General features: G+C 37.2%; 1 protein-coding gene across 6 annotated transcripts in view; it reads left to right on the plus strand.

Moving 5' to 3' along the window:
* MGA (MAX dimerization protein MGA) overlaps nt 1-25,289 on the plus strand; it is a 171,739-nt gene that overhangs the window by 117,238 nt on the left and 29,212 nt on the right. For all 6 annotated transcript variants that reach the window (XM_049613409.1, XM_049613408.1, XM_049613406.1 and 3 more), the window contains exons 8-10: nt 267-928; nt 2,256-2,604; nt 24,255-24,481. In XM_049613409.1, coding sequence (XP_049469366.1) covers nt 267-928; nt 2,256-2,604; nt 24,255-24,481 — 1,238 coding nt within the window. The remainder of the gene's footprint in view (nt 1-266; nt 929-2,255; nt 2,605-24,254; nt 24,482-25,289) is intronic.

Here is a 25,289-nt window from a genome sequence, read left to right on the forward strand (position 1 = left end):
TAGACTCTTACCTTTCAGTTAATTATTACTATTTTTAGCATTTCACAAAAATTAATGATAAATACATGCAATGAGGTAATTTTAGGTAACAGATTTTAATGTAATTAATGTATGATTCAATCTCTTCACTTGGTTTTATATTTTTTTCTTCCTTCTAAGGAAGATTCAGTGGCTTGTAACTTAATGCTCTCAGCCTTTTTAAGTGTATTTTCCTAGAGATCTAAAGATTGGCCCGATTTTAAGTATCTGCATCTCTTTATTTCTAGGTGGAAATTCGGAGGGTCCCCTGAAAAACCGTTCTGCTTTCTGCAGTGATAAGCTCGATGAGTACTTGGAAAATGAAGGCAAACTGATGGAAACAAGCATGGGTTTCTCTTCTAATGCTCCCACATCTCCTGTGGTATACCAGCTTCCCACCAAGAGTACCAGCTATGTACGAACACTTGACAGTGTACTAAAGAAGCAATCTACCGTTTCCCCTTCTACCTCCTATTCTTTGAAGCCTCATTCTTTGCCCCCTGCCTCTCGAAAGACAAAGTCTCAAAACAAACAGGCAACTTTCAGTGGCCGAACTAAATCATCTTATAAATCCATTTTACCATACCCTGTTTCACCAAAGCAGAAACATGCTTATATGATTCCAGGAGATAAGGCTGCCAAGAATTCTTCAAGTACTATCTCAGAAAATCAGGTGAATAACTTTGTTGTGCCAACTTTAGATGAAAATACATTTCCAAAGCAGATTAGTTTGCGGCAGGCACAGCAGCAGCAGCAGCAGCAACAACAGGGAACTCGCCCTGCAGGCTTGTCTAAATCTCAAGTGAAGCTAATGGACCTGGAAGACTGTGCACTTTGGGAAGGAAAACCAAGGACCTATATCACTGAAGAGCGAGCAGATGTATCCTTAACAACTCTACTTACTGCTCAAGTAAGTATCTGTTGTTTCCCAGAAGCATATTAGTTTATGGTTGGAAAAATTAGGTTAGTGTGGGGCAATGGGGCTGGGCTTTATGGCAGGAGGATCAGCATTTAGTTACCTTAGTGATAAATAAGGAGATTCTGTTGTCTTCCATATTTGTTATTCTTCCTAACTAGACACCCCAGTGTAGATCCCCTCCTGCCAGTAGAGGGAGACAGTACATTCGTGTTTTTGGATGATGTGTGTCTCCTATATAAAGTCATCTGGCCATTCTGAAAGTCTCTAATTTCATATTCTAGCATGTGGGCAAGTACAGTTGCTTATCGTGTTAGAACAGCTTTGAAAGTTCTCCTTAAAACATACTACATTTCAGAAAATTAAAAAATATTCTAAACCTATGGAGAAAAAGCTTTTATAAAAGTTTTATAAAATTTTATATTAAGACTTTTTCACTTATTATTGATTCACTTATTTTAGAAGCCTCTGGTGCATGTGAAATGGTACAATAGCAAGTGACTATTTTTTTGTCATGAAATTTGTGTACCTTACCTTTCATTTTTAAATTCTGTGACTAAATTCCTGACCTGAAGATCATCAGATGTTGGGATTGAATACACAATGTGCCCTTTATTATTAATCATTTTTAAAGACAGTTGTGCACATATTATTCTATTCATTTTTGATTAGTTACTAAAAAGCACATGTCAGCAAACTATTTCCTTAAAGGGCCAGGGAGTAAATATTTTAGGTTTTGTAGGCCATACACACTCTGTTGCAGTTACTCGACTCTGTGCTGCTGTTATGCTGTAAACATTATGTGTTTCAGTGAAACTTTATTTATGAAACAGGCCAGATTTGCCTGTGGGTCTTGTCAACCTCTGCCTTAGAATATTATGTGTAATTTCTATTGAGAATACATTCATCATTGTTGATATTTTGGCTCATAATTAATTAAAATATTCTCTTGTCTCTGCTATGCATTAAAATGGGAGATTGTACGCAGTTCGTGAGTTCAAGCCCCGCGTCGGGCTCTGTGCTGACAGCTCAGCCTGGAGCCTGTTTTGGATTCTGTGTCTCCCTCTCTCTCTGCCCCTCCCCTGTTCATGCTCTGTCTGTCTCTGTCTCAAAAATAAATAAACGTTAAAAAAAAAAAAAATGGGAGATTGTTCAGAGTCCTGGTTACATTCATGTTTTGTCCTTTAAATCTACTGCTAATCTTGTGCCATTAATACTGAGTATTCAGAGTCTGAAAAGACAGACCAATATATGACTTGTAAGCTGTTGGTGGTATGGGAGCATGATTTAATCAGTTTACAATTTTCTGTTTTAACTTTAGGCATCTCTCAAAACTAAACCCATCCACACAATCATAAGGAAACGAGCCCCTCCATGCAACAATGACTTCTGTCGATTGGGTTGCGTGTGTTCCAGTCTAGCTTTGGAGAAGCGCCAGCCTGCTCACTGCCGCCGACCAGACTGCATGTTCGGATGCACTTGTTTGAAAAGAAAAGTTGTACTTGTTAAAGGAGGATCCAAATCTAAGCATTTCCAGAGGAAGGCTGCTCATCGTGATCCAGTATTTTATGATGCTTTGGGAGAGGAACAAAGAGAAGAAAGAGAAGAGGGAGTCAGGGAGGAGGAAGAACAATTAAAAGAGAAAAAGAGGAGAAAGAAGCTGGAATACAGTGAGTATTAATTGAGAATTAAAACTATAGTTTCATTTTTTAGAAAAGGTTGGTTATTTCAAATGATACTGTTACTTTAATCCTTTAATCTGTGATCTAGTAAGAATTTTGAGAAATTCTCATCCTTAAATGTTCTTTCTTTGTGGCTTATATGATAACATAAACACACATGGACACAGACACACACTTTTCTTAAATATAATTTCTTAAATACAATTTTTCTTTTGTGGATAGGTTTTTTGTGCTAAATTTGAATCATTCTCTCATTTGGACTTCAGAATGCCTTTAAGTTTCACCCGTTATTGTGTTTCCCTTCTCTTCCCATGTTCTTTCAATATACAGGTGATCAGTATAATACATAATTTTCTCTCCATTCCCCCCCCCCCCCACCCAGGGGGTATAATTGGGCTCTGTGTGGACAGCCTGGTGCCAATATAACCCACTCAATTATACCCAGCTTTTATTGAGGTATAATTGACAAGTACAATTGCATGTACTTAAAGTGTACAACATGAAAGTTTGCACATGTATACTTTGTGAGATGATTACCACAATGAAGTCAACTAACACATCTCATTATTTTCTAAAAGAAGAAATTTGCAAGAAGACTCTGGTCCTTGTTGGAGCTATTCACCATGTGATAGGAGTTTTGGGGATAGGAGATAGGTATAATTGAGTTCAAAGCATTACATACTATTTTGAAATGCTGATTTTTCCTTTTTCATAAAATATGTAGACCCACCAAGTTACATATTATACCATCCTTGATTTTTTCCTTTCTCCTGTATTTTTTTGTCCAAATATATTGAATATAAGTTTGCCATGTAATCGAAGATTTTTTTGCTTGCTTGCTTGTTTGTTCATTTATTTATTGGAGAGCATGAGTCGGGGAGGGGCAGAGAGGGGGTCAGAGGATCCGAAGTGGGCTCTGTGCTGAAAGGCTGACCCCAGTGAGCCTACTGTGAGGCTTGAACTCTTGAACCACTAGATCATGAGCCGAAGTCAGATGCTCAACTGACTGAGCCACCCAGGTGCCCCGAAGATTTTTTTTGCTTCTTAGATTATTAGGGGACTGGCACTCCCCTTTTTGGCAGTGTATATTTACATTTGCTATTGCTTGTCATATCAGTGTAAACGTCAGTCACAGTGGATGTTTAATACTTGAGTGTATGTTCCTCCAGGATTTTCTGTTAATACACTTGTGTGCATACATAGGGTCCTCTAGAAATGAAACTACTGTGTATGTGGTATTATAACCTTTATAAATTTCCTATCATAAAGTTATGTTCTATTTTCCGTATCAACAAGTATAGATCTGTATTCTAATTTTAGCTTTAATAGCTTCATATTATAGTCCTTTTGTTTGGACATTTAGCCTTTTTGTATTTTATTGTAAACAGTACAGTGTTGAACATTCGTGTTCATGGTAGGCTATTGAAAGTGGAATTCCTGGGGCGCCTGGGTGGCTCAGTCGGTTAAGCGTCTGACTTCAGCTCAGGTCACCATCTCACGGTCCGTGAGTTCGAGCCCCGCGTCGGGCTCTGGGCTGATGGCTCAGAGCCTGGAGCCTGCTTCCAATTCTGTGTCTCCCTCTCTCTCTGTCTCAAATATAAATAAACGTTAAAAAGTTAAAAAAAAAAAAAAAAAAAAGAAAGTGGAATTCCTGTGACAGAGGACTTTAAAGATTTATAGATCTTTCTAGGGTTGTACCAAGAACACATTTACCATTAGTTGGATAGTGCCAATTTTTCCAAACTCAGCACTGGATTTTTCTCTAATGTTTATTTATTTTTTTGAGAGAAAGAGTGCCAGCAAGGGAGGGGCACACAGGGAGAAAAAGAATCCTAAGCAGGCTAGGCTCTGTGCTTGTCATCACAGAACCTGGTGTGGGGCTCGATCTCATGAAACGTGAGATGGGCCTGAACTGATATCAAGAGTGAGACACTTAACTGACTGAGCCACCCAGGTGCCCCTAAGATTGATTTTCTTTTTCTTTTGTTTTAAATGTTTATTTGTTTTAGAGAGAGAGCGCAAGCATGAGCAGGGGAGAGACGGGGGTGGGGTGGGGGGGAGATACAGAATCCGAAGCAGGCACCAGGCTGTCCACACAGAGCCCAACGTGGGGCTCGAACTCACAAACTGTGATATCATGACCTGAACTGAAGTTGGACGCTTAACTGACGGAGCCACCCAGGCATCCCCTTCAAATTGATTTTAAATCCTTCCTAGGCAAAGTGGTTTCCCTTTAAAAGGGTTCAGGATATCTTCTTTATTCTTTAAAAAAAAAAATTCTTCTTGATGTTTATTTTTGAGAGACAGAGAAAGAGTGTGAGCAGGCAAGGGACAGAGAGAGAGGGAGACACAGAAATCTGAAGCAAGCTCCAGGCTCTGAACTGTCAGTGCAGAGCCCAACGTGGGGCTTGAACTCATGAACGGCAAGATCATGACCCTAGCTGAAGTTAGACATTTAACTTACTGAGCCACCCAGGCACCCCTTCTTTATTCTTAATGGTACAAATGTCAGAAGGATGCGTTTAGATAAAATCTTCTTAAAGTTATTACTGCCTGCTATTCAGTGGAATCTTTTAATTTGAAATTTCATGTCCTTTCGAGATAATTTTTTCCATCATTTGTTTGACTCTTTGCTTTCTCATTTTCTTCCTCTACAATTCCTCTAAATCATCCATAGTTTTTTTTTTTTTTTTCCTTACCTGTCTTTTTTCAAAACAGACTGAAAGATTTCTTTGTCTTCTAGTTTTCCTGTATAATTTTGTTTGGCTTTGGTCTCAGTAACATTTTGCCTCTAAGAACTCTTCCTTATTTCTATTCCTTTTTCATAACAGTCATAACAAAAATACCTTCTCTCCTTTCCTCATCTTCCCTAACAGTACAAGAAAACTGATGGCTCCTAGAGTGTAGTAAGTCATGTTTCTTAATAATGTTCTATACCAATGGGAAAAACAAAAAATGCTATGATAATTGGCTGGCTTTTGGAGTTTAATTAAGGTTAAGGATAAGACACAGGGCAAATGCATTAACCAAGAAATCAAACTAATAAATCCTACAGATAACACAGTTTTCATATTTATGTGGCTTCTGTAACTTACTCTTGTTATTTTGAAATGGAAAAGGGTTGCTCTAAGTGCAAAATGGGAGAAAACTCATTAAGGAGATATAGATAGAACTAAACTAATAATTCTATATTGTATTTCATTCTAAACCTTTTGAATCTTATTTTTATAAAGATCATTTAGGTATATGGAGGCAGTATCTTATTTAAACACTGAAATAGCAGTTAGAATAGCCTGGCACTGTTTATAAAATAGGCAGCAGAGACTAGAAGAAGACCCAAATGTAAATATTTTTCAGTTTACTAAATTATAGGTGACATTTTAAGCCAGTAGGAAAGGATTTATTGTCAGTAGGTAGTGGTACAACTGGCTAGCCATGTGGGGGAGAAAAGATTCCCTAGTATAAATCTCCCATCAAATAAATTGCAGATCACATTACCTATTTTTAAGTCCATTTATTAATGTATTAGTATTTTTTTAATCTTGAAGATAAAGACATTCTAGCAACACTCTATATGAATGAGATCATATGGTATTTGTTTTTCTCTGACTTCTTTTGCTTAGCATTATACTCTCTAGCTCCATCTAGGAAATGCCAAGATTTCATTTTTTCTCATGGCTGAATAATATTCCATTGTGTATATATATATAGATACCACATCTTTATCTACTCATCAGGACACTTGGGCTGCTTCCATAATTTGGCTGTTGTAAATAATGTTGCTGTAAATATAGGGGTGCATGTGTCCCTTTGTATAGTATTTTTGTATTTTTTGGGTAAATACCAGTAGCATGATTTCTGGATAATAGGGTAGTTCTATTTTTAACTTTTTGAGGAACCTCCATACTATTTTCCAGAGTGGCTGCACTAGTTTGCATCACCAACAGTGCAAGAAGGTTCCTTTTTTCCCCCCACATCATCTTTAACCCTTGTTTCTTGTGTTTTTGATTTTAGCCATTCTGACAGGTGTGAGGTGATATCTCATTGTAGTTTTGATAGCATTTCCCTGATGATGAGTGATGTTGAGCATCTTTTCATGGTCTGTGGGCCATCTGTATGTCTTCTCTGGAGAAATGTCTGTTCATGTCTTCTGCCCATTCTTTAATTGGATTATTGGTTTTTGGGTGTTGAGTTGTATCAGTTCTTTATATATTTTGGATACTAACCCCTTTATTGGATAGGTCATCTGCAGGTATCTTCTCCCATTCAGTAAATTGCCTTTCAGTTTGCAGCGCAGAAATTTTTTATTATACTTTTATTTTTACATTTAAAAAAATTTTTTTAATGTTTATTTATTTTTGAGACAGAGACAGAGCATGAACGGGGGAGGGTCAGGGAGAGAGGGAGACACAGAATCTGAAGCAGGCTCCAGGCTCTGAGCTGTCAGCACAGATCCCAACGCGGGGCTCGAACTCAGGGACTGCGAGATCATGACCTGAGCCAAAGTCGGATGCCCAACCGACTGAGTCACCCAGGTGCCCCACTGTATTTTTATTTTTAAAAAATATTTATTTTGAGAGAAAGAGAACGTGAGCAAGAGAGGGGCAGAGAGAGGGAGAGCGAGAATCCCATGCAGGCTCCACACTTAGCAGAGAGATTGCCGTGGGGCTCTATCTTCACGACCACAAGATTATGACCTGAGCCAAAATCATAAGTTGGTTGCTCAACGAACTGAGCCACCCAGATGCCTGCAGAAACTTATTTTGATGTAGTCCCAGTAGTTTACTTTGTGTTATTTCCCTTGCCTCAAGAGACATATATAGAAAAGTTTTGCGACAGCTGATAATTACTGCTTTTATTGTCTTCAAGGATTTTTATGGTTTTAGGTCTTAACATTTAGGTCTTTAATACATTTTGAGTTTACTTTTGTTTGTGATGTAGTTTAGGAAAGTGGTCCAGTTTCATTCTTTGACATGTAGCTGTCTATATGTTTTTATGTCAGCACCATACTGTGTTAATTACTACTGCTTTGTAGTATAACTTGAAATCTGGAATTATGATACATCTAGTTTGTTTTTTTTTCTTTTTTTTTTTTAATTAAAATTTTTTTCTTTTTCTTTTCTTTTCTTTTTTATTTTTTAAAATTTACATCCAAATTAGCATATAGTGCAACAATGATTTCAGGAGTAGATTCCTTAATGCCCCTTACCTGTTTAGCCCATCCCCCCTCCCACAACCCCTCCAGTAACCCTCAGTTTGTTCTCCACATTTATGAGTCTCTTCTGTTTTGTCTCCCTCCCTGTTTTTATATTATTTTTGTTTCCCTTCCCTATGTTCGTCTGTTTTGTTTCTTAAAGTCCTCATATGAGTGAAGTCATATGATTTTTGTCTTTCTCTAATTTCACTTAGCATAATACCCTCCGGTTCCATCCACATAGTTGCAAATGGCAAGATTTCATTCTTTTTGATTGCCGAGTAATACTCCATTGTATATGTATATACCACATCTTCTTTATCTGTTCATCCATCGATGGACATTTGGGCTCTTCCCATATTTTGGCTATTGTTGATAGTGCTGTTATCAACATGGGGGTGCGTGTGTCCCTTCGGAACAGCACACCTGTGTCCTGTGGATAAATGCCTAGTAGTGTAATTGCTGAGTCATAGGGTAGTTCTATTTTTAGTTTTTTTGAGGAACCTCCATACTGTTTTCCAGAGTGGCTGCACCAGCTTGCATTCCCACTTAATTAAAAAATTTTTAATATTTATTTATTTATTTTGAGAGAGTGTGTGGGAACTAGGGGCGGGGGCAGAGAGAGAGAGAGAGAGAGAATGAATTCCAAGCAGGCTCTGTGTGCCATCGTAGAGCCAATGTGGGGCTCTAAGTCAGGAACTGTGAGATCCATGACCTGAGCTGAAATCAAGAGTTAGATGCTTTCACCTCTTTGGTTAAGTTTATTCCTAGATATTGCATTGTTTTTGGTGCAGATGTAAATGGATTTGTTGTCTGTCTTTCTTTTTTAAAAAAATGTTTTATTTATTTCTGAGAGAGCCCAAGCAGGGGAGGGGCTGAGAGAGAGACAGGGACAGAGGATCTGAAGCATGTTCTGTGCTGACAGCAACGAGTCTGATATGGGGCTCGAACTCACAAACCACGAGATCATGACCTGAGCCAAAATCAGACTTGCAACTGACTGAGCCACCCTGGTGCCCCTGGATTCCTCTTCTTAATTTCACTTTCTGCTGCTTCATTAGTATTATATAGGAATGCAACAGTTTTCTCTACATTGGTTTTGTATTTTGTGACTTGACTAAAATCACTTATTAGTTCTAGTAATTTTTTGGTGAAGTCCTTTGGTTTTTTATATATAGTATCATGTCATCTGCATATAGTGAAACTTTTATTTTTTCTTTACCAATTTGACTACCTTTTCTTCCTTCCTTCCTTCCTTCCTTCCTTCCTTCCTTCCTTCCCTCCCTCCTTTCCTTCCCTTCCCTTCCCTTCCCTTCCCTTCCCTTCCCTTCCCTTCCCTTCCCCTTCCCTTCCCCTTCCCTTCCCCTTCCCTTCCCCTTCCCTTCCCCTTCCCTTTCCCTTCCCTTTCCTTTCCTTTCCTTTCCGTTTTCTTTATTCTTGAGAGAGAGATAGGGTGTGAGCAGGGGAGGAGCATAGAGAGAGGGAGACACAGAATCGGAAGCAGGTTCCAGGCTCTGAGCTGTCAGCACAGAGCCTGATGTGGGGCTCAAACTTACAAACTGCGAGATCATGACATGAGCCGAAGTCAGACACTTAACCGACTGAGCCACCCAGGCGCCCAGACTGCCTTTTATTTCTAAAAAAATTTTTTTAATGTTTATTTTTGAGACAGAGAGAGAGAGAGAGATACCAAGTGTGAGTGGGGAAGAGGCAGAGAGAGAGGGAGACACAGAATCTAAGCAGGCTTCATTCAGTATTTGAGCTGTCAGCTCAGAGCCTGACGCAGGGCTTGAACCCATGAACCTGAGATCATGACCCGAGCCAAAGTTGAACGGTTAACCAACTGAGCCACCCAGGTGCCCCAGCGGCCTTTTATTTCTTTATTTTACTTAATTGCTGTGGCTAAGACTAGGACTTCTAGCACCAAGTTGAATAAAAGTGGTGAGAGTGGACCTCCTTGTCTTGTTCATCACCTAAGGGGAAAAGCTCTCAATTTTCCACCATTGAGTATGATATTGGCTATGGGTTTTTCACATAAGGCCTTTATTATGAGATATGTTCCCCTTAGATGTACTTTGCAGTGAGTTTTTGTCATGAATAGATGTTGTACTTTGTGAAATGTTTTTTCTGCATCTTTTGAAATGATCATAATGGTTTTCATCCTTTGTCTTATTGATGTGATGTATCATGTTGATTGGTTTGCAAATATTGAGCCCCCTTTGCATCCTGGGAATAAATTCCCACGTGACCGTGGTTTATGTTTGTTTTCAATATATCATCTGATTCTGTTTGTTAATACTTTGTTGAGGATTTTTGCAACTGTATTCATGAGACAGATTGGCCTGTAGTTTTTTTTCTGTGGTATCTTTATCTGGTTTTGGTATCAGGGTGGTAATTGACTTCATAGAATGAATTTGGAAGTTTTCCTTTCTCTTATATTTTTTGGAATAGTTTGGAAAAGAATTAGCATTAAGTCTTTAAACATTTGGTAGAATTAGCCAGTGAAGCTATCTGGTCCTGAATTTTAGTTTTTTGGGAGTATTTTGATTACTGATTGACTTTCATTGCAGTTAACTGGGCTTTTAAAATTTTCTATTTCTTTCTGCTTTAGTTTTGGTAGGTTACATGTTTCTAGGAATTTATCCATTTCTTACAAGTTGTCCCATTTGTTGTCAAGTAAGTTTTCATAATATTCTGATACAGTTGTTTGTATTTTTGTGGTGTTGATTGTTATTTATCCCCTTTAATCAGTTTTGCTTATTTGGGTCATTTTTAAATTTTTTTATTTTTTAAATGAGTCTTGCTAGAGGTTTATGAGTTTTGTTGATCTTTTCAAAGAATCAGGTCTTGGCTTCATTGGTCTGTTCTTTTGTTTTGTTTTGTTTTGTTTTTTTGAGTTTGTCATTTATTTTCTGCTCTATTCTTATTTCCTTCCTTTTGCTAGGTTGGGTTTTATATGTTGTTCTTTTTCTAGCTCCTCTAGGTGTAAAAGTTAGATTGTTTGAGATTTTTCTTCTTGAGGTAGACCCGTGTTCCTATAAACTTCCCTCTTAGAACTGCTTTTGGTATACATTTCAGATTTTGGACCACACTGTTACACTGGATGTTTGAATTATTTTGAAAACCTGATTCGGGTGGGGATCAGGTGAATGTTCAACTTAGAGCTCTCAGCCAACAAAATTATAAATCAAGTCTGTGCTTAAAATAAAGATATTTTATGGGGCGCCTGGGTGGCTCGGTTGAGTGTCCAACTTTGGCTCAGGTCATGATCTCACCGGTTTGCGAATTCAAGCCCCGCATCGGGCTCTGTGCTGATAGCTCAGAGGCTGGAGCCTGTTTCGGATTCTGTGTCTCCCTTTCTCTTTCTCTGCCCCTCCCCTGCTCGTGCTCTGTCTCTAAGAAGTAATAAATAATGTTAAAAAACAAAACAAAAAAAGATACATTAAAACATACAATGATGCATGAGGTAGGCTTCTTAGAAACTTCTTGGGATTTCTTGAAGTTGTGCTCTGGAAAATGAAAAATTCAAGAAACAGGAGATGACCTTTAGTGAAGAATGGACCCCATCCAAGATGGGAAAAATGATCTTAGGATGACAACTACATAGCAAGACAAGGAAGCAACTAGTCTGATATAAAGTGGAAAATAATAAGATGCTGAGAAAACTATCTTTAAGGAGGTAATTGATTATTTTAAGAAATAACATGGTTAAGGCATGCCTGGGTGTTTCCATTGGTTAACTTTCCAACTCTTGATATTGGCTCAGGTCAAGATCTCATGATTCAGGAGATTGAGCCCGAAGTTGGGCTCTGTGCTGACAGCCTGGAGCCTGCTTGGGATTCTCTTTCTCTTTCTCTATCTCTCTGCCCTGCCCCTGCTTGCACTCTCTCTCAAAATAAAAAAATAACTTGGATAATTCATTGTTAGGTGAAGGTCATGCAAATGATTTAACATTTGAAAATAAACAGTATAGTTCATCATTACCATAACATACTTAAAAAAATGATATGTTATCATTTCAGTAGATATTTTAAGGAAATGCAATTAACACTGGAAGTTAAAGTTTGTATAGGAAAATTATGGTTCCACTATAAATCATTATTTTTTTTTCTTTTTAAGTTTATTTCTTTTTGAGAGAATGAGAGCATGTGCACCAGTGGCAGGGGAGGGGCAGAAAGGGAGGGAGAGAGAGAATCATAAGCAGGCTGCACACTCACAGGGCTCTATCTCACAAACCATGAGATCATCACCTAAGTTGAAACCAAGAGTCAGTCACTTAATGGACTGAGCCACTCAGACTCCCCTAAATCAGTATATTTTTTGGTAGAATTTTGAGCAGTCTGGAAGGATAGAGGAAAACGGAATCTGTTCATCTGGATCAGGTGAACAAATTTAGTAATATAGAAGTACATTTCCTCCGCTAAGGGATCAGTCACATTAGTTGACTCTGCAAGGATTAATCACATAGGCATACTTTTGTTGACTCTGCAAGGATTAATCACATAGGCATACTTTTGTAAGCTAATTGATTTTTTTGTTTGTTTTTAGAATTGATATAAATGAATATCTAAAAGTCTAAATACAGGGGCGCCTGGGTGGCTCAGTCGGTTAAGCGGCTGACCTCGGCTCAGGTCAGGATCTCGCAGTTCGTGAGTTTGAGCCCCGCGACGGGCTCTGTGCTGACAGCTCAGAGCCTGGAGCCTGTTTCAGATTCTGTGACTCCCTCTCTCTGACCCTCCCCTGTTCATGCTCTGTCTCTCTCTGTCTCAAAAATAAATAAACGTTAAAAAAAAAAAAAACTTAAAAAAAAAATAAAAGTCTAAATACAGTTTTAGAACAGAAATTAGCAATATAAAGTGTAGCAGACACAAGTTGAGAGTTTTAGGAAGCTAATTTCCTTATCTTTCATCACACTGAGTCTTTAGCTACTGCTAAATCATGAGGTTGAGGACAAAATGTTTAATTTAGGATTACTGAAATAACCACCAAAATGGAACACAAATGTAAAAGTAATCACTTGTAGGGATGTGACACTGGGTATGGTGTAAGACTTGTTTTCATTTTTGTTTCCTTTTGTACAGTTTGAGTTTTTTCATGTTTATGTATTCATTCTGTAGCTAATATATAAGTTAAAAGTTAGTATTTACAATGCATGAAATTGAGGCATTTAATAATACATTTTTTCCCCTTGTAGTAGACTTAAAGATTTTCTGCTAATATTGGTCCATTAATCCATTGGTGTGAACAGAGGGAAATTACCATTATTAAACAGTCTTTATGCAGAGCACTTGATAGGGTTTATATCATTTAAATCTTGCAACCTTTTATAAGAAGGTTTTTTCCATTTTACAGATACACTAGTTGAGTGCTTAGGGAGTTTATGTAACTCCTTCCTCAAGGTCACCTTGGTTTTAAGGGAGTGGTAGAGATTTGAACCCAAGTTTATCTGACTTAAAAGTCTTCATGTTTTTTTCCTACTGTATGCAGTATGATTTTTGAAATTTGGCCTTCACTTGATTATCATATATTTATGCTTTTGTTTGGTCAAAAAATGCTGATGATGTGAAGGTACTGTGCTTAGTTAGCTACTGTGGGTGGTACCAAGAGAAAGGATAAAATATGGCATTCCTGCTTTCTTAGCCCATTTAGAGTTTTGTTGGAGATGTGTATAAGTTACCTATGTAAAGGGAAGATCAATAAAATTGCTATCTGTAGCCAGACTGATTAGGAAAAAAGAACACACAAATTACCAGTATCAGAAATGATAAATGATATTACTTACAGACATTCAAAGTTTAATAAAGGAACAATTTTATGACAGTAAATTAGATGAAATGGACAAGTTTTTTGAAAGACACAAAGCTACCAAACTCACTTAAGAAATAAGTAACTGCCTGCCCCTATACTTGTGAACTTGTAGGGAAAAACTCTACAGTAATGACTCTAGGTCCAGATCCGTTCACTGATGAATTGTCAAAACATTCAGGAAGAAGTAATGCCCATCTTATACAAATGCTTTCATAAAGTTATCTCGTTCCATGAGACCAGCATTACCCTGAAACTAAAACCAGCCAAAGACATTACGAGGAAATGGCAGAGTAATATCTCTCATGAACATATGTAAAGATTATAAATTTCAGTTTTAGCACATACAATCCAGGAATGTATTTAAAGGACAGTATATCCTGATCAAGTGGGATTTACCCCAGGCTTGCAAGGTTGATCATCCATTTGAAAATAATCAGTGTTGTTCACCATTACCGTAATAGACTTAAAAAGTGTGTGTTGGGGGGGGGGGGGCATATTAACATTTCAATAGATATTTTCACAACTTGACAAACTCAGTTGGCAAATTTCTGGTAAAAATTCTTAAGCACATTAGGAATAGAAGGAAACTTTCATAGTCTGATAAAGAGCAGCTATGAAAACCTGTACAAACAACATATTAATCATGAAAGAGTGCTTTCTTCCAGTGATTAGAAATGATGAAGAATGTCTTCTTTTGCCTTGTCTATTTAGTATCATATTGGAGGTCTCAGCCATTGGGGTAAGGCATGAAATAGAAAATGTATCCAGATTGGAAAGGAAAAAGTAAAATTGGCTTTATTCATAGACAGGAAAATCCTAGGAATCTACAAAAAACCTACTAGAACTGTGTTAGTTTAGCAAGTTTGTAACATACAGTAATATCAGTAGACTGTATATTTATACATATGGTAGTAACAACTGGAAATTGAAATAAAAAGTACCATTTAGAATAGCATCCAAACAACTCAAACATTTAAATATGAAGCTGACAAAAGTTGCCTAAGACTTTTTTACTAAAAACTTGAAAACCTTGTTGAGAGCACTTTTAAAAGACCTAAATAAATGGAGGGGTAGACTGTTTTTATACATCCGAAAACTCTTTTGGTAAGATAGACTTTTCCATAAATTAATTTGTAAATTTGATGCTATTCCAGTCAAAATCCCAGCAGGCTTTTCTTGTTAGAAATTGGCAACTTGTTTATAAAATTTATATGGAAAAGTAAAGTATTTAGAATAGTCATTTGATAAACAATTTTGATAAAGGCAAACATAGTTGGTAGACTTAGACTATCTGATTTTAAGACTTACTGTAAAGCTGAAAAGTAATTTGGGTAAAAAAAAGACATAAGGATCAGTGGAACAGAAGAGAGAATTCAAAAGTTGTTACACAAAAATACAAGACCAGTGAGTTTTTGACACAATTCCGAGTCCTTTTAATGAGGAAATAATGATCTTCCCAACAGGTGGATCTGGAGCAATTGGATAGCTAGAAACAGCCCTTCCCTGCCTCCGAAAATAAAAAGAGAACCTCAGTCATAACTTTACATTATAGATAAAAATTAGCTCAAGATCTAAAAGTTAATGTCTTAAATTAAATATAAGTGCTTTAAGCTATACAATGTCTAAAAGAAAATAAAGGAAAAAAATCCTTTGTGACCTGTGGCTCATAAAGATTTTTAGAATAGGACATCAAAACCACAATTGTAAATGTCAAAAAGTGTAATGAAATTGAAAAAACTTGCTCTTCAGAAGGTCTGTTCAATAAAAGAGAAGCCATAAACTAAGAGAAATACTATAAAAAACATGCAGCCAACATATGACGTGTATCTATAATAAATAATTCTTAAAACTCGTTCAGAATACTTAAAAAACTCAGTAAGAAGGCAGTCAGCAGAATTTAAAAAATAGAAAATTGAAACACTTAACAGATATATAGACACTAGATCAGGCACATGAAAAGATGGTTGTCATCAGTCATCATTAGGAAAATGCTTATTAAAACCATAAGGTAGCCCTCCTCCCTGATCAACAGATAGCTACATCTTCTGGTGTAGTGACAGCTGTGTCCCCAAGACAGGATGGTAAAAGTCAGTGTAAACAGGTATCAGAGGGCCTCCTTTCAAGGGCAACCTGGGCTATACTGAGGACCAGATTGTTTTCTGCAACTTTAACCCTCACAGCCACTCTTCCACCTTTGATGCTACGGGTAGCATTGCCATGATTGACCACTTTGCCAGACTCATTTCCTGTTATGAGAATAAATTTGGCTACGGTAACTGAGTGGTAGACGTTATGGTCTGCATGGCTTCCAAGGAGTAAGAGCCTCCTGGACCAGTAGCTCCAGCAAGATCTAGAAAAGAGAGGTGGGGAATCCTTGCCCCAACTCATCCCCCAAGATGCTGAGAATCTCCCGATGTCTTTACAATTTCCACCTCTGATCCCCCGAAGAAGAGGAGGGGCTTAGGGAATCCCTACCATGTTATATACTGTGTTATATATATTAAAGCCTATTGTACCCAGCCAGAAAAAAAAACCTACAAGGAGATCCTACCATATACCACTAACTGGCTAATGTTACAAAGAGTGACCATCCCAAATGTTGATGAAAATATAAGCCTTTGGAACTCTTGTGCGTAACTGGTGGGAATGTAAAATGGTACAGTCAACTTTGGAAGACAGTTTGCTAGTTTCTTAGAATGTTAAAAATATGTCTGTCAAACAATGGAGTCATTTCATTTGTATGTATTTACTCAACAGAAGTGAAAGTGTATGTCACATAAAGTCTTTTACATGGGTATTCATAACTGCTTTATCTGTAATAGCAAGAACATTTGAAACAACCTAGGTGTTCATCAACAGGTTAATGGATAAAGACATTTGGTGTAGATAGAAACAACGGAATCATACTCAGCAATAAGATGAAAAACTATTGATACACACTCAGGAACAAGATCAATCTTAGAATAATTACACTGAATGATAAGCACTTGGCTTCAATCTCACCCCCTAAAGTTAACATTTTTATTACATCTGTGTAAAAAAGAAATAGAAACTAATACATAGATTAGTGGTTGCCTGGACAATGGTTGGGATGGATGTTGGACTCAGAGGGAAAGATGGAGGGATTACAAAGAAGTTATCCAATTACAGTTACAAGGAATTCTTGGGAGGTGTGATGGTTGCCTTCACTATCTTCATTGTAGTGATGGTTTCACAGGAGTATATGTATGTCAAAGTTCATCATGTTGTATATGGTACTAAATTTATCAATAAAACTGTTAAAAAAATAGGTTTACTTATATAGGAGTATTGAATGCTGTTGAATACTGAAAAATGGAATTTATTGTACAATCTATGTTAAAGTTTTATATACGTTTACAAAGGGGTACCGTGTTATTTAAAATGATATAGAATATTTCAAAACACATTAACAATATGAAAGAAATTGTATATCAGGAAATGCTGTAAAGCTGATGAAAATTCAACATCCATTTAAAAAAATTTTTTTTTAAGTTTATTTATTTTGAGAGAGCGTGCACACATGCAAACAGGGGACAGGCAGATAGAGTGTGGGAGAGAGAGAGAATCCCAAGCAGGCTCCATACTGTCTGTGCAGAGTCTGTCATGGGGCTCCCATCTCACAAACCGTGAGATCATGACTTGAGCCGAGATCAAGAGTTGGACACTCAACTGACTGAGCCACCCAGGCACACCTCTGTTTTTATTTATTTTTATGGTGACAGAATGCACTCAACATAAACTTTACCATCTTAACCAGTTTTAAATGCACAGTTCAGTGGTACTACATATGCTCACACTGTTGTGTAACAAGCATTATCACTGTAACTTTCCTTATGTTTTGAAGCTGAAACTGAACCCTTTAAAAGAATAATTACCCATTTCCCTCTTCCCCAACCCCTGGCAAACACCATTTTACTTTTTGTCTTTATGGTATTTGGCTACTTTTAGTACTTAATCTAAGTGTAATCATTCAATATTTGTCTTTTTGTGATTGGAACACTGGACATTTGAATCTAATAATGTGGTAACTCTGGAATCAGATTCTCCTCCTTTCCCAGGGTTTATTTATTTTGTTACTGCTTTTGTTTTGTTTTGATTGTTGTAGGTAGTCTGTGCTAATGATCATCTTGAAGTATATGTAAACTTGTGTTTTCAGATCTTCTCTGAGCCTTTTTCTTGGCATGCATAGTCACTATCTAATTTTTCTTGTATTTGCAGTTGATTTTGAATGTCCTTGTCTTTAATATCTGGCTCTTCAAAGGGGAAAAAGTGAAAATTGATGGGGGTGAAGGGTGCTGGTTCCTTGGAAGTCACTTAAGACAGAAGAGGAAGGGCTTGCAGTATTGCGGGGAGGTGCAACAATAGTGGCTGCCTACCTACCTCTTTGCACCTCTGATCAGAAGCAATCAGTGGTCAGAGCATAGACCCCTGATGGAGGATAGGACTCTCTTTGCCCACTCTGGCTCCCTCGAGCTTTGTGCAGGCTACTTCAGGAACACATGTGCCACTGCCTGCTAAGTGACTGGACATGAATGAAGAGATAATGAAGATGGGGAATGGGTAGTTGATACTGTGCTAAGAACTGAAATTGACCACAGTTAAGGACCATTTACTGTCCCAAGTCTTGCCTCGGAAGTTGCAAGCCTCCAATAGTCTCTAGGATTCCAGAATAGTTACATTAGGCAGATTTTGCCTGTGCAGTTGTTTATAAATGAGCAGATTTCCTGGTGCTACCTGTTCTTTCATCTTCCCAGAATCCTCTCAACATCCATTCTTTATTTTATTTTTTTTAATGTTTATTTTTGAGAGAGAGCGAGCAAGATTGTGAGTGGAGGAGGGGCAGAGAGAGAGACAGACAGAGACAGAGACAGAATCTGAAGCAGGCTCCAGGCTCTGAGGTGTTAGCACAGAGCCCGAAGCGGGTCTCGAACTCAGGAAACGTGAGATCATGACATGAGCCAAAGTTGGACGCTTAACCAACTGAGCCACCCAGGCACCCCTTAACATCCATTCTTGGTTTTCAGGGTGGGTAGCAAGTGAAACAATATTATAAAGATGTCACTTCTCATTTTTATTTGTAATTTCATTACAATCTAATCAAAATCTTGACAGAGTTTTTTATGTGAAACTTGAAAAGCCAGTTCTAAAATTTATATGGAAATGCAAAGGACCTAGAGATAGCCAGGTAAAGCCAGGGTAATCTTGAACATTGACAAGGTGGGAAAGTTTGCTGTATTGGATATCAAAACTAATAAAATGACCACATGTAGTACAGGGTGATGCTGGCTTGAGTATGAAGTAAATAGGTCAGTAGAACAGAATGGAGAGGATACCGTGGATTCAGATATATATATGGACACTTAATTTGGAGGAAATGGCAGAGGAATATGGAAAGGATGATCTTTTAAAACTGTAGTAGCCTCATTGAATATCCACATGGGAAAAAGCCAAAACTTCATTTATTTACTCATTATACATAGAAATAATGTCTGTGAGATTATAGACCTAATTGTGAAAAGCTAAATAATCCAACTCTTGTAATATACAAGAATATATGTATGATCTCACATTAGGAAAAGATTTCAGTATAATAGAAGAAAATAATCATTAAAGATTAATACACTTTATTAGTTAAAAATGAGAAATTCATGTCTTTAGGACGTTAAGCAAGTGAAAATGTATGGTACAGTGAGAGAACAGATATTTGCAATATCTGACTAAGGACCTATGTCCAGAAAATGTAGAGATGTCTGTATATTAATGAGAGTTAAACAGTCCCATAAAAAATAGTCAAGGGGTGCCTGGGTGGCTCAGTTGGTTGAGCGTCCAACTTCGGCTCAGGTCATGATCTCTCAGCTCGTGAGTTCGAGCCCTGCATTGGGCTCTGTGCTAACAGCTCAGAGCCTGGAGCCTGCTTTGGATTCTGTGTGTCGCTCTCTTTCTGCTCCTAACCCACTTGCATTCTGTCTCTGTCTCTCTCAAAAATAGACATTAAAAAAAAAGTTTTTTTTTTTTTAAATAGTCAAGAGTTTTAGAGGTACTTCATAAAAAAGGATGTTGAACATCTCATTCTTGGTCAGAGAAATACAAAGCAAATCCACAGCAAGATTCCATGGCATGCCTGCCAGAATAGTTAAAATTAAAATTTTATGATGGAAATGTTAATTGGTATAACCACTTGGGAAAATAGTTTGGCAATATTTTCTAAAGTTGATGATTCACATGCCCTAGATTTAATTGTTTGCAATGTAATCAGCAGAAGTACTTTTTTTAGGATTGTTTGTGGTACCATGATTCATAGAAGCTAAAACATGAAAGATATTTCAATATCCCAGATATTTTACCCCAGATATTTTAATAACATTAGAATGGATAATAGTATGAATAATCAGAGTAGTACATGACAGTAAAAATAATTACATAGGTAGCTGGAACAGCATGGTTGCATTTTACAAATAATATGTTGGGCTAAGAAGAAGTGTAGGCAGAGTAATACATCTCTGTGGTTACATTTATATAACTTTCAAAATTGGGCAAAATTAAGCTGTGATATTTAGGGGTGTGTTACTCGGCTTGAAAAAGGAAAGTGGAGAGGAGGCTATCATGTAAGTGATTCTCTTATGGAAAGGAATTGTGACTGAGAAAGGTCATGCAAGAGGGGTTGTTGGCAGTATTTCATTTCTTGACCTGTATAGTGTTAATACAGGTATATATTTGTTAATATGTTTTAAGTTGTATATACCTTGTTTTTGCACTTAATTGGGTATTACATTTCACAATAAAAAGGTTTAAAACACATACAAAAATGGAGGGAGAGGAATATAGTATGCTGATTACTAGCATAGCAGTTTTCTAGGACTTAGCATAGTAGTTTTCTAGGACTTCTGTATCTAAAACTGTTCATTTATGGCGCAACTGCTATGGTCCCTGCTAAGAGTGACAAGAGGTAAGATACAATTAAAATGAAGTCCCATGTCTAAGAAGTTACTGTCAGTTTGACAAAACAGGTATGTGGTAAATATATAGATATGTATTTACTGTAATTTTAAGTGCCACAGTAACAATTGTGCCATAATGTTTTAAGTGTCATGAAGAAAGGCTTGTTGAGAACCTGGAAGACAGTGATAATGCTAGGAGACCTTGGTGAGGTAACATTAGGAGGTATTTGAATAGAAATTAGGGGATACGATACCACTTTTCTTGATAACAGGTTTCTGTTCTTGGCTCTGGATATATGCCATTCTGGTTCTCCCCTTAATTCTGCCTTTGGTAGCTCTTTTTCTCCTGAGTTTCAGGTGAAGGGTAGGAGGATCGCTAGTATATTGTGAAGGGGAGCGGAGAAGTACTGTTATCTTGGATTCCAAGCTGTGTAAAGGAAGCAGGTGGACAGTGGGCTGATGAAGTATGAGGAATTGATTTGTTCTTTGTGGGGAGTCTGTCCATTTTCATGACTTCAGATGTAGTCTCTGCCATTGACAGTTCTGATTTTTTAAAGTTTTTATTTATTCTTGTAAGTAATCTCTACACCCAATGTGAGGCACAAACTCACTACCCAGAGATCAAACTCACATGCTCTTGGGACTGAGCCAACCAGGTACCCCAGCATTTCTGATTTTTATTGTGTGCCCTATTTGATGATGTTGCTCGCACTTCAGTCTTTCATGTCCTGAACAGAACTGAACTTTACCCTTCCCAATCAGCTCCTTTTATGAATTCTCTTGTTTACAATAAGCACACCATTTTCCCCTTTGTCTGCACTTCAAATTTTAGAGTTGTCTTTGATTTCTATGAGGAATTAAGATATCTTAAAATATTTTAAGAAGTTTCTTCTGAAATACTGTGCTATTTTGTAGCCATTTTCAAAAGAAAAAGTTGAAATGGAACCTTTGCTTAGTATAATCCTTACTTACAGAGGCTTAAAAAATCCTTAAAGAGCTTGAAAGCGGTCAAAGTCTATAGTGTTTGCCCTGAAGGCACTTTTATTTTTATAATAGAATTAATATGTGTATGAAATAATTACAACACTAAACAATAAAGTTGTTATCAAATTAGTGGTATAGCCTTTGTAAATACCCATTTCCATTGTGAAGGCATCCCTGGTTACCCTTTTGAAAAGTGGAACACTCCTCCCTCAAAATACATAGTCATACAATAATAATCACTATACATTACCACTTATTTCCTGTCTGCTTTTTTTTCTCCCCTCATAAGCACTTACCACAACCCAGCATATTTTCCTTATTAATCTTGTTTATTGCCTGTCTCGCTCTCTTCCCCCAACTTAAATGTAAGCTACATGAAGCCCAAGATTTTTGTCATTGTTGTTCATTATCGGACCTGCAAAGTCTGATACATAGTAGACATTGAAATACATGAATACTTGGGTGTTAGAAGCCTTTGTGGATTATGTGATAAATGAATGAGGTTCTAATAGTTGGATAATAGATGTTACCTGAAACTGGGTTTGCCTCTTGTTGGTTGTCCACCCAAAAGACACAACCAGGCCAAAGAACAGGGAAAGAAAAGGTTTTACTTGTAACAGGTAAGGAGAACAGCAAGAGTATGTTTCCTAAAGTAGTGTCCACTCAAACAACAAAATTGGGTAAGTTTTAAGCTAAGGGCACATGCATATTTGTGAATGGGGCTTGACAAAGGAGAGTTCTGTATAGAATTGGGGTAAAAGTCATCCTTCATGGACAGAATCCAGGTCCTAGTTGATTGAAGCCATGAGGGTCAGCAAGGGTTGGCGTCATTAATTCTCTGCTCCAGTTAGTCCGCTTTCAGAGTGCTCAAAGGGGTTTAAATCCTGCAAAAACAACTCAAGAATGTGCTATAGGTCAATGTTTACTTTTGAAACAGCACTGAGAATTTTACCATTGATACAGTTCACCTGTTTCCTGGTCTGGTAGAGACCAGCTTTTGGATTCACTTTGTTACCTTAAAATCCTTAACTACGAGGTTTTTGCGTTTTTTTGTAATTCCAACCCCTAGGAAATTCTGCAAGAAGTGTGCGTGGACAAGTAATGCTGATATGGCATAGATCACAAAAATGGGTGGGGCCCTAAAATGACTTATGTTAAGAAAGCCATGTCTGTTCTTTTTTCCTCCGGGATCCCTAACCTTATCTACCTACACAGAGACAGCTATAACTAGCTAAATAATTGGGTCAGTCACTTTCCAGCTCTGAAGATTTTACTCTGTTTTAATCTCTACATACTCAACATTTTGTGGTTATGCTCTGAATGATGTTAGCCTTAGGAACTCTTTAGATAGTTGTTTTTTAGGGGAGTCCTAATATTCACAACAAATATACTTTATGAAATCAGGTTGCAATTTTGATTTCTGCTTTATTATGAAAGATAAATTGAGCTAAATACTTAATTAAAAAATTTTTTTTTAATGTTTGTTTATTTTTGAGGGGGAGAGGGGCAGAGAGAGAGGAAGACAAAATCTGAAGCATGCTCCAGGCTCTGAGCTGTCAGCACTCAGCCTGATATGGGGCTTGAACTCATAAAACATGAGATCATAACCTGAGCCAAAGTTGGACATTTAACTGTTGAACCGACTAAGGCACCCAACCGCCCTGAGCTAAGTATTTGAATTAAATGTGAATGCTACTCAGTCACGTTTTATGTTACTGCAGGCAAAGATTTTGGATTTTAGATTTGGAACCAGCTACGTTCTCTCTGAGGACCGACCATTAAAATGCAAAATACAATTTTGGTTTCTCTACTGCTATCTTTGGGAATGGGAAGTTTGCTTAGAGAATAAAAGCTGGTTGCCTCTTAACCTAGATCCTCCATTTAATTTGATTAAGTAATGATACATGTTTTACTTTGTGTAGACCTTCTTGACAGTATGATTTCATCTCTGGTTCCATTGCTTTTCCATTGATCTATTTTTGCTTCTTTGCTGAGATCAGGCTGTCTTTTGAATACATGTTGTTACCAGAGGGCACAGTAACAAGCTGTGTCTCTGGAGCCAGATTGACTGGGTTTGATCCTGGTTCTGCCTCTTGTTGGACTCCTGAATCTCAGCTTTGGCAAAATGGGAATAATAATGTCTCTAGGGCTATTGTGACAATTAAATGAGCTAAAACATAATTAAGTGTTTAGAATAGGTGTGGAGTAAGGTTCAATAAGTATTTGTTTTATTTATAAAATTAAAGAGTGTAGTATAGAATGATTTTTCCAGGATAACAGAAGGCCTTTTCTGATCATGCTAAATCTAATAGCATCTGTTAACTCTTCATTCCTTACCCTGCTATATTTTTTGGTGTGGTGCTTACCATTACTTGATATTAAATGTTAAATTTGTTTTCTACTACTGGATTGCACACTCTGTGAGGGCAAGAACTTTGTTTTCCTCATAGCTACCTATGTTCGCTCTAGTGCCTAAAACAGTTATCTGACTTAAAATAGGTATTCAACAAATATTTGGTTAATAGATGAATAAATTAAGGTGTATGATGGCAACTAAAGATTTTTTTAGGGGGCATCTGTTAGGTTGTTTTCATGAGTTACTGCTTTCTGTGAGGTAGCACATTTTGTTTTGGCGGTGCCTGTGAGCTTCTGTTGCCAAAGGCACCTGAAATCTTATTCTTCTTTTTGTTAAGCTATATGTGAAACAGAGCCTGAACAGCCTGTTCGACATTACCCATTATGGGTGAAAGTAGAAGGTGAAGTAGATCCAGAGCCAGTTTATATCCCAACGCCTTCTGTCATTGAGCCGATGAAGCCGTTGTTGTTGCCTCAGCCAGAAGTTTTACCTACTACTGTGAAGGGCAAACTGCTCACTGGAATTAAACCTGCACGGGCATATACTCCCAAACCCAATCCTGTGGTAAGCCCAGAGTTTCATCTTTTATTGCAAGCTACAAAAATTGTTTGTAAAGATAATGGATTTCAACCATATTTTTGGTTTATATTCTGTGAATCATTTTGCTTTCAAGTAAAATGTCTGTAAGCCATCGGTCTTTCTGATTTAATCAGCCTAATTGCTGGCATAGAGATGTCATAAAAGTAGAGTGAATGGTAGTAATTCTTAAGGATAGCCAAATCTCTCTTCAAGAAGATCATAAAAAGTTCTGGGGTTTTTGTTTATTTTGTTTTGTTTTTAAACATGACCAGCAAATTTTTAAGGGAGAGGGAGAAAAAAAGCCTTCTGAAGAAGCTTCTTATTCCAATAGTGTAGAATAATTAATTCAGATATACTACATATTGTTAGTGGGAAAGCATTAAGAAAAGTTTTAAGAAATAACTCATCTTTTTAAGGCTATTTTTTTAATATTCAGGTAACAGTAAAGTTCAAGATATAAAATAATTGTTGGCATATGACTATGAAGATTGATAGGTCAAAGAGCTGATGGTTCTGTTAAGAGCTTAAGCATTTGTGATTATTAAATCCATTTCAGTCTTCCCAGTCCATTAAATTGACGAAAGATGCTTTAGTACAATGCTATTCAGTGTGGTCTCTGTGCTGGTCTTAGTGCTGATCCACAACTATTTGTTATGAGTCTGATGAAATAAGTCTAGAAAATGAGAGTAAATATTTAGAAACTTAACAGCAACTTGATAGAGTAATTTTATGTGTATTAAATCTAATACTAAACAACTTGGGTTTGTATTTTGCGTATCTTTTGTTTTTCTAG

The sequence above is a fragment of the Panthera uncia genome (assembly GCF_023721935.1).
Source record: "Panthera uncia isolate 11264 chromosome B3 unlocalized genomic scaffold, Puncia_PCG_1.0 HiC_scaffold_1, whole genome shotgun sequence".
In the NCBI taxonomy this organism is placed as follows: domain Eukaryota; kingdom Metazoa; phylum Chordata; class Mammalia; order Carnivora; family Felidae; genus Panthera; species Panthera uncia.